The 14,288-nt window shown below is 37.8% G+C and overlaps 1 protein-coding gene across 1 annotated transcript; it reads left to right on the forward strand.

The window, feature by feature from the left end:
• The first annotated feature begins 923 nt into the window (after positions 1 to 923).
• On the forward strand, positions 924 to 11,847 carry impg2a (interphotoreceptor matrix proteoglycan 2a). Its single transcript, XM_051905756.1, has 15 exons — positions 924 to 1,357; positions 1,973 to 2,103; positions 2,295 to 2,459; positions 2,546 to 2,604; positions 3,483 to 3,503; positions 3,795 to 3,985; positions 4,070 to 4,128; positions 4,563 to 4,749; positions 4,967 to 6,006; positions 7,044 to 7,263; positions 7,381 to 7,591; positions 7,769 to 7,957; positions 9,383 to 9,584; positions 9,763 to 10,005; positions 10,169 to 11,847. Exons 2-14 carry the CDS (start codon positions 2,047 to 2,049, stop codon positions 9,856 to 9,858), a joined length of 2,697 nt encoding a protein of 898 aa, XP_051761716.1. The 5' UTR covers positions 924 to 1,357; positions 1,973 to 2,046; the 3' UTR covers positions 9,859 to 10,005; positions 10,169 to 11,847.
• The last annotated feature ends 2,441 nt before the right edge of the window (positions 11,848 to 14,288 follow it).

Raw genomic sequence — 14,288 nt, forward strand, 5'->3', positions numbered from 1 at the left:
TAATGACAGAACAGTATTAAAAAGTATTACCGTCAAAACAACTGTGACGCAGAAATCCAATTTCAGCGTTTTTGACCTTAGAAATTAAAATTACGAAAAGATCCTAGCAGGTTATTTGGGCTAAATGCATGCATCATTGCAATGGTATAAGATGGTATAACTGTGGCACTTTGATATATAGTGTGGTACTGATTAATTAACATTTTCACTTTTAAGGACTATGACAGTATTATTAATGTTCATTTTTTTCAAGTCAAAAACATGGTAATTCCATTATGTCATTTAATACATTTGATATACCAGCTGACTAAAGGATTATGTGAAGTGTTAGGCTAAATGTTAGTGTCATGAGCCGTATGTTTGTTGTGGTAAGTTCCAACCTCCTAGTTAGACCCAAACATGTGAGTGTCCAATCCCTACTTAAGTGGTCAATCCTGTGATATCACTACATAAGACAATACCAAAGCTTGTATCATAATAAATGCAAAAGAGTTGTATCTTTTGAGATTAAAAACTTTTCCATTAAACTGCCCAGACAAGAAACTCAGTGTTACTCAAGCAAAAAAAGTGAGCAGTCTGATTGTATTTCCTACTGTTCTGATTGTTTTGTTGCACTAATATGATCCTGTTGTTGTTTTACAGTGTGTCAGGAAGTTGTGTGGGAGGCCTTCAAAATCTTCTTGGAGCGCCTCCCCAGTCAGGAAGAGTACCAGAACTGGATGAGCCAATGCCAGACAGATAGAGTCTCCATACGGGAGATTGGCACTTATTTTAGCCAATCAGAGGAACACTTGGCACTTGTCCACAGAGTATGTAGCATAAGACATGTATAATTAACTTTGTACTATTTATGTTAGCTGATACTTCTATATGAATAAAGTATTATGGGTCAGTGGTGCATGTGCATATCAGAATGTCTTACATATTGAGTCTTTTGAATCTTTATGGTCCATTGCAGAGACTTGCACAGACGATACTGAAAAGGTGCAGTTAAACATTTTTACCCTCAACCCATACTTTTACAAATACCCCATTTTCTCCCAGCCATTTATTCATTGTTATTAGTCTCTGATTTTCTCCTCACCTTTCGTCTTCCTCTTTTTTTCTCAGTAAGATACCTACATACTCAGTATGCAGGTATTACACCCTTTTTTTTATTTAAATGGACTGTGCATTAGAGACTCAATTTTTATTAAACAGACTGTGCATTAGAGATCTTGTGTTTGTGGTTGAAGGGTTAACTCTTACATTTGAAGGTCTGTGTGTCATTTCTAACTGTCTTTTTCCTTTTTCTTCTCTCTTTTTTTTTTAAACAGACCAGAGGATACTTCCCAAGAGCAAGACAGTGTGCCACCAGGTCTGTCTGTTATGATTGTGTTACTTATACAGTATCTTATATAAAGTGTATAAAACCCTTACCTGTTAAGGATATGTCTGGATCATATTTGACATTGATTTTGAAAATCAAAAGGAAAATAATATTGTAAGACCATTCAGTTTTTTGTATTGAGCCATAATTTAAACAACATGTCAAAATTATTTATGGACTATAATATCTTGGGGTGAAATACTGTATAAATTTGGCATGTTCTGGACCATATTTTTGGCACTGACCCTCCTGGTTTCAGTCCTGTATGGAGAGACATTTGCTTCTAAACAATCAACAGCAATTTCTAGATGTTCAGCAACTAGCCGCTGTTAAACGAGTTAGTGCTGATGCACATTTATTGTGGCAGAATATAAAAAATCAAATGGCTTTAAAATAAGCAAGATAAAATTCTTGGCATTTAGTATTTGGTTTGAATTTCAGTTAACACTTATACATTTTCTCTGAGTTTGTACAGGATTTTGATCCAAACTTTGTTTGCAATTCAGATGTTGTAATTGGAAATGGCATGAAATAAACCTAAAGAGATCTTATAACATGTGCCTGAACACCAAGAGACAAAAAAATGTCTTTAAAACTTGGTAGGTGATGAGTTTCCAGCAGAGACCACTGTGTTGGTGACCACAGCGGTTCCAGATGAGGTTATCTCTGAGAGCGTGATGGAAGTTACTGCAGAAGCACCATCTGCTGTCGTGACAATGGAGCTGGATACTGAGGTAGATAGCTGATAGGCTGAAACATACTGTGATCATTGGTGAAGATATACTCAAAATGTAAGAGTGAGGTCTGGTTCTAATCTGATGCACTCATGAGTCATGAATGATACATTGAAAAAATATACATATAAACGAATTTTAAATACTGAACACCTGCTAAACAAAGTTTGTGTGTGTGTTGTCTGTGGTAGATCACTAATGAGATTGAGCAGGAGGCAGCTGCTTTGCCTACACGTCCTCTGGTTGAGCAGAGGGTAGAGCTGGCTATGTTACTGAGTGGAGAACCATGGAGTGAAGCGCTGCTCAACTCCACCAGCAGTGAGCATGGCAGACTCACTCAGCGGATCACAGAGAAGGTACAACACACACATTTACTTGCTTTTTTACACTAATGTTATGTTTGCACTGCTGCAAATTTTTACGTTATATGTCATTGTTACAGATTTCCGCTGCTTTGGAGAAACTAACAGAATTCAAGAGTGTTTCAGTATTGAACATCAGGTGTGTTAGTTCATGTTTAATTTTGCTAGTTACTATAAAGTGGCTCCAAAAAGTATTTAGACACTTAGTTCACACTTAAAAATGTATGAATATCATTGCATTAGATTAGAACATATGATGGCATTTTAAGACCGATCAAGCACACTTTTCAAGCAAAAGGTTTTTTTACAGAAAGAATAATAAATTTAAACATTTAAATAATGGGAAACAGTCCATTTGTTTGTGAATTGGGCTACTACACTGGTTGTGCTGTGTGTTTATGACTCACCTAAAAGAACTGGCTCATAGTCATATCTGATAATGAAGTTGACTACACAGTGCGAGCAGCCGTGTTACGCCCCATTTTTACAGCATCAAATAACTAACTAAAACCAGACTTATTGGAATAATGAATACTTGAACAAATTGCTTAACTGCTTGTTAAGAACTACATAAAATGACACAAACCGTCTTTGGAAAAAAATATTTGAAAGTGTAGTTGGATTTTTAGTTTGGCTCACGTCCCATTCGATTACATGGAGAGGGCGGGGTTTATGATCTATACTGCAACCAGCCACCAGGGGGTGATTGAAATTCTTTGGCTTCACTTTTCAGGACTTGTATGGCACACTTGGGACAGACCCTTGACCCAACAGCAACTCGCAGTGTCACTTAATTTACTCACAAGTAATCAAGGGCTTAGGGTGTTCCTTTTAAACCCATTGCAAGGGTTCTGGCAGTAGTGAGTAACGTAAGCAATGACGTACATCTGAGTGAACGAGACAGAGGGAAGTTAGCGAGGGAATGGCATGTTCATAGACAATATGCAGCATTAGCCTTTCACCTGCTATAGTGGTAAGACTATTTTACTAAAAATATGAACTTTATCTTTTCTGTAGGCCACAGGTGGATCCCTCAAGGTAAATTGCACTTCATTGTGTGCATGAATGCAGGTTAGTGAGTGAGAGAATGCATTTTTTTGCAGTCTTTCCTTGTATAAACAAGCAAGAATCTAGTCATGCAATCACAATGGAAAACTATGGAGCAACACATTGTTCTTATACAAACATTAAAATATCCAGTGTTTTGAAAATATAGCCACAAGACTTAAACATTACATTTAATGATCTGAGACTATTGCAAAGTTATCCCATTTTTCAACTCCTGTCATGATCATGTTCAGCTGTCTGGTTGGTGTTTTCTCTCTGCAGTGGTGATAAGGCTGTACTGGTGGAATATGTTGTGTCCCTCCAGAGCAACAGTGAAGTGATCAGCAGTGAGACGCTAGACTTCATTAATCTTCAATCCAACATGGTAGAGGGCACCTTTAGTTACTCAGAGGGGCCCACAGTCCAGTACACCATTATTGACCTCCACCCTGACATCACTGAGGCTCTGCATGGTACGGCTCTACCTGCTTGTAGCTACTAGTCCTCTATGGTACATCTCAGCAGTCTGTAATGGTATAATATTTTCTTTTTGTCAGAGGAAACATCTCCAGAGGAAACCCATCCTGCCGAGGAGTTCCCAGACCCTGACCACAAGGTGAATTAAGATTTCTGTCAAGGTGACAGGGAAGTTTCCAGTATACCATCAAGATATTTATATATTCTTAAAATCTAAATGCTGATTCCTAGTATACAACTCACCAGCACATTGCTAGGGTTGTTTACAGGATATTGCTAGGCTAGGTTTTGGTGATCTGGGTGGTTTCTAGGGTATTGTAAGGTGATTACAAAAGTGCAAGTATATGTGATATTCTGGTCTGTAGATGTAAAATCCTTTAATATAAATCTATCACTCCAGACTTTACCTTTACTTAACAATGCACACTAATTGAGGTATTATTTTCAACAAAGCCCTAACTCTAAGAATGGAATAGCAGAAACAGTATTAATATTAATGATAGCCTTAGCAAACACCACCAATAACTTTCACATAGTCTGAGAACCAGCTGTTTTATTTTTTTTATTGTCTAGGATGATATTTTATCGGTAGAAAAACCGTCTGAGCTGCCTGGAGAAGTGGCAAAGGAGGTCTTTACCATTAATGACCATTTGGATCCTACAATGTCTGAAGAGGAAGGTATGGGAGAGCAAGATGTCATACATTTAGATGAGAACACACCACCCCTTATAGACCATCCCAGCGGTAGTTTCTCAGAGGGTAAGAACCAACATTCACATGTACAATGATTTACAGCAGGGGTGTCCAATCCTGTACCTGGAGGGTCAGTGGACTGCAGGGTTTAGCTTCAACCTGTCCAACTTCTTCTAAATTCTGCAGGACGGTGGTCCTCTAAGAGAAGGATTGACACCCCTGATTTAAACCAATATGGTGGTGAAAGACTTGTGTCAAGATGCTTGTTTATTCCTCCTTTCAGACCTTCAAGACAAGGACATGGCATTACTGTTTCCTCCTAGCCAGACCCCTGCTGTGGAAGGTGAAACTGTTGGTTCCATTATCGATGCCAAGCAAGACAGTGACATTACAATGTATGACCTTGATCCCGCCTCAGGATCTGGTGCAATAGAATACAATTGGGTAACTGTCCTTCCTACTGAGGCTCAAGAGCCAGCTGGAGAGACAGAGGTTGATGAAGAGTTTTTGATTAACGTAGACATGCCACAGATAGATAACTATGAATTCTCCACAATTACAACAGTGGTTGAAGAAGACCAGATCTTGCCTGAGGAAACCACAGAATTGATTACTGTTGAAGCTGGAGAAGATAAAAACCTACAACATATTAGTGATGCGCCCGCAGTGCCATCAGTCAAGGTGGCTGAGGTAGAATCTACCCCAGAACCTGAGAAAGAGCTCATATTACCTGCAGAAGAAGAGGGGCAAGAGGAAGACAACAAGGAAGAAAGTATTCTAACAGAAACACAAAAGGATGAGGATAGTGAAGTTGCTGTAATCACAAAGGAGAAATCAGAGGAGGCTGAAGAAGAGGAAGAATATGTTGACATTACCACAATGCCACAGGAGAACAAAGATTTTGTGCTAACAGATACTTCAGTTATACAGTTTTCAGAGGAAATTCTAAAAGAGGATGAGATCCTATTGGTCACAATTGAACCAGCAAGCCCAGTCTACCCAACACCACTTTCACCTGAGATAGAACAACCCTTCTCCCTCATGACCATGAAGACCCCAGAAGAGGTTGAGTTGGGGCATACCTTAAATTCAGAAGTCATGACTACATCTCTGGATGTGATTGATTACAGAGAGGAAGAGGGTAGTGGTTTCCCTAGTGTCATTCAGGGTGATGGAGTTTCCAGCATTGCCTTGCCAACTAACCCTGGGAGGTCTTTGATAGTGTTTTTCAGTCTTCGTGTAACTAACATGATGTTTTCTGACGATCTGTTCAATAAGAGCTCTGCAGAGTACAAAGCCTTGGAGCAACGGTTCCTTGAACTGGTAGTGTATTTCCTCCAAAATATATTTGTGCCTCTTTTTTCTTTCCTTTTCCTACTATCACTTCTTCCTCTTTGAAATTTTCACTTATCAATCCAAATCAAGAGTGTCCAATCCTGCTCCTGGAGGGCCACCTTCCAGCTGAGTTTACTGTAGCTGCAGCCACAATAAAACACACCTGAACCATTACCATATAAACCCTTCAGGATTTCTAGAAACGGTGTATTGGAGTTAAACTCTGCACGAAGGTGGCCCTCCAGGAGCAGAAATGGACATTCCTAATTCAGATTAAATTATTCTCTAATTTATAGGGCTCAATAACTCCAGTCTTGGAGGGCCAGTTTCCTGCTGAGTTTTGCTTTAACCCTAACCAAACACACCCAAACAAGCTAATCTGAGGCTGTGTCCGAAATCGCCCCCTATTTGAGGGGACAGCCATTTGTAGTGTCCGAAACCATAGTGGACGTTATCGAGTGCACTCATTCAATCCCATAATGCACTGCGATAACGAGTGTACAACCAATGTACGCTCAACGGCTACAGAATACCCTTAATGCACCTTTAGAGTTGTGCGCCAAATTAATTCTCGCGTCTGACAAGAAGATGGCACACGCAGCTGAATCTTCCATTTAGCTACAGCGCAATATGATACAAGTATACATGATTTATTAAATTGTTTAATTAAGGTTTATACAGAGTTTCCATGGCAGAGTTCAAGATAAATCTTATCATCTTACTACTGGAGCTGCCAGCAAGCATTTCTGGCACACTCAGTATGCGAATTCACTGCCTTGTTTTCATTCACACCCTCAAGTGAACCATATTAGTGGACCAATGTAGGAAATAGTGAATAGGGGGTGATTTCGGACACAGCCAAGGTGTCCAGAATTGCTTGCAAATTACAGACAGGTGGGTTAGACTGGGATTGGTACTAAAGTCTGCAGGACACTGGCCCTCCAGGACTGGAGTTGAAAAGGCCTGTTATTTGCTTTTTATGTTTGTGAGATTATGAACTCATCATTGGGTTGTATGTCACACAGTTGGTGCCATATCTGCAGTCAAACCTCAGTCACTTTGAGAACCTGGAGATCTTAAACTTTAGAAATGGAAGTATTGTGGTGAATAGCCGTATGAAGTTTGGGAAGCCCGTTCCTCGTGTAATCAATACTGCTGTTTACCTCATTCTTGAGGACTTTTGCAACACTGCTTACCAGACCATGAACCTTGCCATTGACAAATATTCATTGGATGTCGAATCAGGTAAGACAAATTCAGAAAACCTCTCACTTTGGTAATCTGTCTGTGTTCAGGTACCTCATCACATGCCACCTTTATGCTGCAGCTATTCAATGTGTATGTATGGTGGTTTGTTTTCAGGGGAACATGCAGACCCGTGCAAGTTTCAGGCATGTAATGAGTTTGCAGAATGTACAGTGAACCGCTGGTCAGGTGAGGCTGAATGTGTGTGTAATGCTGGTTACTTCAGCGTGGACGGACTACCCTGCCAGAGCATCTGTGACCTTCAGCATGACTTCTGCCTGAATGATGGGAAATGTGATGTCATTCCAGGACAAGGAGCCATTTGCAGGTATGTTTATTTCGATTATATAATGCTCAGGAAATTTTGAATGAATTTGTGCACTTTTAAGAAAGCCTGAATACAGATCATATACTGTACAGCGAGGTCTGTATTACCTGGAGAACAAGTACGTAGCTGCTAGGCTGGCATTTTCTTAAGGCGTTTATGTTTGTGTCTGCTCTGTAGATGCCGTGTGGGGGAAAACTGGTGGTACAGAGGAGAACATTGTGAAGAATATGTTTCTGAGCCACTCGTAGTTGGCATTGCCATAGCATCTGTTGCTGGGTTCCTGCTGGTGGCATCGGGAGTAATCTTCTTCTTAGCAAGAACTCTGAGAGACCAGTATGACAAGGACGAGACAGAAGACCCAGTACGGTAAGACACATTCTCTATCACAGTCAATCTGGTAAATCATACCATCATCCCAACCCGCATACTTTAACTGTTCATTATAATATTCTTTCTAATATGGACTTTGTCTTATGTAAGTGAACTTCAGTACATGAAAGCTTTACCTCAGAAGCCTGAGCTTTTAGAGCCGATCACCTGCTATGAACTCTTGATAAGAGTTTGACCTTGAGTAAAGTAGCCTTGAGCTTCTAGAAAGGTGCTATATAACTAAAACTTCACAAAAAAAATCACAATGGAAGTATGATATTTTAAGAGATATGATATTTCAATAAAAGCAAAATTAAACCATTAAATTGTAATGGTGATAAATGCAAACTTGCAAATTGTTTATTAAAAAAAATATTTTAAAATAAAACTTTCCTTTTGCATTACACACTAAACCAAGTCAAATCTTGAAATCAATTATTTATTGAAATTATAATGATCAGTTACATTTACATTTAAAGTGCCCCGTTTAAGCTTTTTCGAGTACTACCTTTCATGCAGTATGTAATATAGCTGTTTTTGTGAATGTAAAAGGTCTGCAAAGTTATAAAGATCAAAGTGGACGACAAATATAGTCTCTTAAAAGAAAGAATCAATTCTAAACTACCAGCAATTCCAGTCTCACTTCCTGTTACATACCTATGTAGCAATGTAACAAATTTGCAATATGCCATGGTCTATGGTCTTTATTGGCTGCCCACGAACAACATCTACTTTGGTCCACTCTCAAACACTGTAGTTGTAGCTGAGACCTGGAAGAGTTTGGATTGTATTGTCGACATGTCAAGAAGACGCTGTTTTCAGCACTGTACCTCCTCTTTGCATGCACTTCAAAAGGATGAGGACTCGTGCGGAACAAAACAACGGCATCTTTACTGTTTGTATCACTGTGTATACAAGTGCTTAGGAGCTAAAAATCCGGTAATGGTTATGGCTATTTCGTTTCCGTCACGTCCTGTAAGCCGTTGACCATTTACAACAAACTGGGCCATCTGACCAATTAGGGTAGAGTAGGCTCGCGGAAAGGAGGGGTTTAGAAAGACAATGTTTGAATGAACCGTTTTCAGAGTGTTTGAGAAATTAGATAATGTGCAATGTATTTAATGAGAAAATTTGTGCTTTTTGACCTTAGATGCATGTAAGTTTATTGTAGGAGACCTCCAAAACAAAATTAGGAACCTTTAAAATAGCATAATAGGGGCAGTTTAATGTTCTTTTTTCTCTCTGCATGTGCAGTACCTAGGAAGAAGCTTACATCTCCAGTAATGCCATTATGAGATTTGTATTACTTCATCAACAAGGCTGATCTTTGATCCCATGACCCTCTTTAGATCATGACTTCTTTACCCCTGTGGATGTAACAATGACTGTTGCAACTTTGTGTGTTTACATGTTTGTATGAAGGAGCGACGACAGTCCACCGTTTATAGACAGAGCCACTAAGTACAACCCCATGTTCGAGAGCGATTTAACAACAGGCTACAGCCATTACTACCAGCGGTACCCAGAGCCCCCAGTCCACAGCAGCACCAGTGCTGAAGCATCCACTGACTTCAGCAGTGAAGAGATACAGCATATTTATGAGAACAGCGAACTCACCAAGGAGGTATGGGTCTGTGTGCACAAAAATAGAGTAATATGTTGACAACAAATTACTTTGTATACCCATTTAGGTGAGCAAGTGAATTTTTTATTTTATTTATTTATTTATTGATTTGAAAATTGTATATGAGCAAGTGTGTGATACATGTTTCTGGGATTTTCTCTTCCTGTCCATTCCGTAGGAGATTCAAGATCGCATACGCATCCTTGAACTCTACACGAGAGATCGTCAGTTTGCAGATTTTTTGCGGCAGCATCAAATGCAAGTATTTTTTTAAGATGTCTTATTCATAGCATATAGCTTTGCATATTTTCACCCCTCACATTAATTTATTTTTATTTAATCAGAACAATGGATAATCGAAGAGAAAGCTCCTCCACATAGGAAATATGTCCAGTATCCTGCTGGGTGCATGACGTTGAAGGTGAATGTTATGAGAACGGCATGTTATACTTTAACAGTATGTTTTGTGTCCCCAATGTTGCTTCTGGTGTAAATATAAATGGAACTTTAGGGCTTTTCAGCTTTTATTTTTTTTATTCTAAAACAGTGTTTGTATTGATTTGCTTGATGTGTTCCTCTTTCAGAAACTTGTCTTGTCTTTTGGAAAATGACCTGCTCCTGGAGCAATTTTTCTTCAGCCTCTCTTTTTCTCTTAGAGAATTCGCCATCACAAATTAAAATGGATAACTATGGATCTTTCTTAAAATAAGTTTTAAAAAAGAAAAAGCTATTTTGTTCCTTTTTTTTTCCCCCTACTGTTAAAGACCGTTTCACTTTTTGTCTGTATTAGTTGAAGATCATGGTCACAGACAATATCTATGTCATTGATTGAAATGTTTTGTTAGTGCCTTCTATTCTTATAGCTGTGGTCCGTCTCTCAGCCAAACAATCTTTAGTGTTCAGAGATCTTCAGAGATCCCTGATGCATTATTCTTGAAAGTTACTTGAATCACTGACCATTAATATTCTATTACTTTTAGTACATTATATGTATGTTTTATTCTTTGGTACCTTTTATAGTTTCACTGCTGTTCAAAAAGACAAAACAAACAGATAATTTTAATGTTTATTTTATTGAATATCAAAAATGTTTGAAAATTAATTGTAAACTTACAAAGCTATAAAAAGTGGCCTCTAATAACGTTCCAAACACTAAAATGTTATTTGTAAAGTAGATTTGTGTCTTCAAGTGTTGAATGAAGAATGTGAAGAATGTATTAACAGGGGTTATAGTAATAATATGTAATGATAATATATATTGTCATTGTTTTAACTGCCCTTAATGGAGTGGCTCCTTTCAGCCAAAATCCCTTTAAGGCTAGTCACTTCACTTGGCAGCCATCTAGCAAACATCCTCGGGCAGCTATTTTCTATGTACAGTGTGCAATAGTCATATAAGTACAGTTCCTATATACTTGAATGAAGAAGACCAAAATCTCTAAACACATTTGTTTTAAAAACATATTTCAAATCAGCAATAAGATACAGCTGTGGTATCATAAATCTTGCTGCTTAAGCTCAAATAATGAAATAGGTAATTAGCTCTTTTCTTTTGACAAAAAGTCTAGACTTCTATTCCTACAGCTATCCTATTTAGGTGTTGCAATTTCTCCCTTTCATTTTTCAGTGAATGGTCTGTCACCACCTTGCAATAATGGCTGTTGCAATAATTGACATTTGTATGTATTTTTTTAAAAAACATTTACTGTATTTAAAGTTGTGTCAGTAAGGATAGTTCACATAAAAATACTGTCATCTTTTAAATACACCATTACTCATGTGAGTAAATGATTTGACAGAATTGTCATATTTGTGTGAATTATGCCTTTAAGAATTTTTGTGAGAATAAAATGTTATATTAAAGACTTTTATTTACAAGTTTTATTATAGGTGCTAAGGTACAGGTGCTGTTTACAGTATATGGTTTATTGCAGTTTTGTCTATGTGTGTTAATTTAGTGTGTATTGTGTGGATGATATGATGTCTTTTCCTGAGTTGTGCTGCTCGTCTTCCATGTATCACAGCTAATTTAGGAGTACAGAGAGCTCACTACAATTAGTCAAAGCTGAGATTACAGCCCAGATTACAGGGAATTACTGTACCTGCAGCCTATGCTGAAAGCATGGAGATGTGACTATGTGTGTTTGTCTTTTATACCATGAAAATGCTTACATGTAAATGGCTAATATATGTAGTACTACATAGTGAGGTCCAATCTGAGACATACTGCATATGTGCAATAATACATCATGTGGGTTTTGATGGCATGAGGTTGAGTAAAATGTTTTCATATTTTGGTGAATTGATCGTTTAATGGCAATGAAAAGATCTAAGTCACATACTTGATTTTGTTGATTTTATGAGAACTAAATGGAGACCAACGTGGAGACTTGTAACATGAAATCATTTGACATGCATCATTTGATTGCTAGTGTTATAACCAGAAAGGGCTACAATTAGAACCAGACTGGGTGCTTGAGCCGCAAAGAAATGGGCAGTTTTTCTCTCTCTACAATATCAGTAGTGAAAGAGAACTGATGGTCCAGTGATTTTGTCAACATGTCAAGTTTAATTGAACAACTTAAAGTTACACCTCACAATTTAAACTCTAGAGGGCGTTGTTTCTGTTTTTACTAGGCCTATTTCAAAGTGTGCTCAATGCATCACACTCTATTTGATCAAGTGGCTGGTGTAAAATTCCTATGCTTTTCTTTTTTAGGTTCTGCATTGGCTATGAGACAGTTGCACTCTCTCTTAATGTTGCTACAGTTCTTGTAAGTAGTGATGGGAGAAACAAAGCTTTTCGAATCTCTAATTCAGTTGAACCAATAGAGTGGTGCAAGGATGATGTATTTTTATTTTTGTAGGCCAACAACCTGGAAGTTAGCATCACCCTGGTTCCCTCAACAAAAACCTAAAAGGATTTTTCCATTGGCATTTGGATTAGTGCAGAAAATAAGGTCTGTGACAAACAAAAGCTCATGATTCTTACACGTTTTGTGTAAGAAAACTTTTGCTTCTGAAAACTTTTTCAGTTTTTGTTTTTTAAATATTTTCCCGGAAAGATCGAGTTATAATAGTTTACAAAAGTGTAATTATAAACTCCAAAAGGCTGTGAAAGAGGACTAGTGACTAGATAAATTTACCTGTTCGGCTGATTATGTTTAAAGTGATAGTTCACCCAAAAATGAAAATTATCCCAAGCCTTACTCACCCTCAAGCCATTCTAGGTGTATATGAATATCTTCTTTCAGATAAACACAGTTGGAGATTTATTAAAAAATATTCATGCATCAGGTCAGAGTTCACTCTTCTTCACTGGCTGTCTGCCGGAAGCTAGTTATTTTACTTTATAAAGTTTTAAATATGGACATAAAGAGAACAGTATGCTCAATGATGACCAGGAGTCAAAGTTGTAGTTCAGTCAGTTGTAAGAGAGTTTTTATTGAAGACAAATTTCTTCACACTTCCAGAGGCTGTAGAGAATGAGTAAGAGGATCCAGCCTTGAATTAACTTTGGATACAGAAACACTATTACTTACAGATAGTCTAATGGATAATCAGTTGATGTCATTTCTACAGGTTCTAACAGTACAGATCATTCTAGCAGCATCCAAACATAGTATTCTGTTCTTTACACAAATGAGGTCATTATCTTTGACACACTTTGTCCAATATATGTAAGAAACTTTGGTGAGGGTCATAGGTTAGTCATAAATTCCGGAAAGACTCATCTGGGATGTTGTTGAACTCCCCTAGAGACTATTTCCTTTGGCATGGTCACATACCTCTAATAATAATAAACAACAGACATCATGAGAATAGCAGAATAAAATGAATACGACTAAAGATAAATTAGTTAATTACAAAACTATATATATTCTCTGGAAGCTGGGCTAAATGAGTAAACACTGTTATTTCATTTCTGACATGGGTCAGACCCTCACAGACATTGCCTGTAACTATAATAGATACACTGGTTTTAAGAAAACTATCGCTGCATCCGAAATTGAATACTGCCCTACTATATAGTATGCAAAAAAACTGTACACCAAAAGAGTAGTATGCCTGAATACATAGTATTCGAACAACAGTAGCTTAAAAGTCCCCAGGTGACTTACTATTACCACCGAGATTCTGAAGTGTGCATTCTATGGGCACTGAAGGGGATTTATGAATGGAAGTGAAGCAACACAACTGACGCTGGTAGGTCACGTGACAGTAACAAGATGGCGGCTGTAGTACGTCTGAATTTCATTCATACTACCTATATTCATACTATATAGAGCTTACTTTTTTAATGGTAGCGAAGCAAATTCAAATTCAAATTAAGTACCTACTCAGTACGCGATGTGTATGATTTCTAATTCATTATATAATACAAGACGAGGGATTGTAAATCCTCCCCCTTCACTACTTATTTGTTTAATATAATAAGAACACATTAGGTCCATGACAGAATGTGAAAGTATAGTATGCTAGACTATAAGACAGTATATGCTTGAGAGAAGTGTTGGAGACAGCCACAGAAAAAGATGCTTCCTGTTATTGGTGTGCATCTAGTGATAAATTTGATAAACGTCCTGCTGCAGGGCATGCTTGTACAATATTTGTCAGTGTTACAGTCCTAATGATTCTGTGTGCTTTGACTTTTCTGGCATTGTTAATAATGAATCATCCTCCTGAGTAGAATTCATCAATCCC

This window comes from Ctenopharyngodon idella, chromosome 9 (genome assembly GCF_019924925.1).
Source record: "Ctenopharyngodon idella isolate HZGC_01 chromosome 9, HZGC01, whole genome shotgun sequence".
Classification (NCBI taxonomy): Eukaryota; Metazoa; Chordata; class Actinopteri; order Cypriniformes; family Xenocyprididae; genus Ctenopharyngodon; species Ctenopharyngodon idella.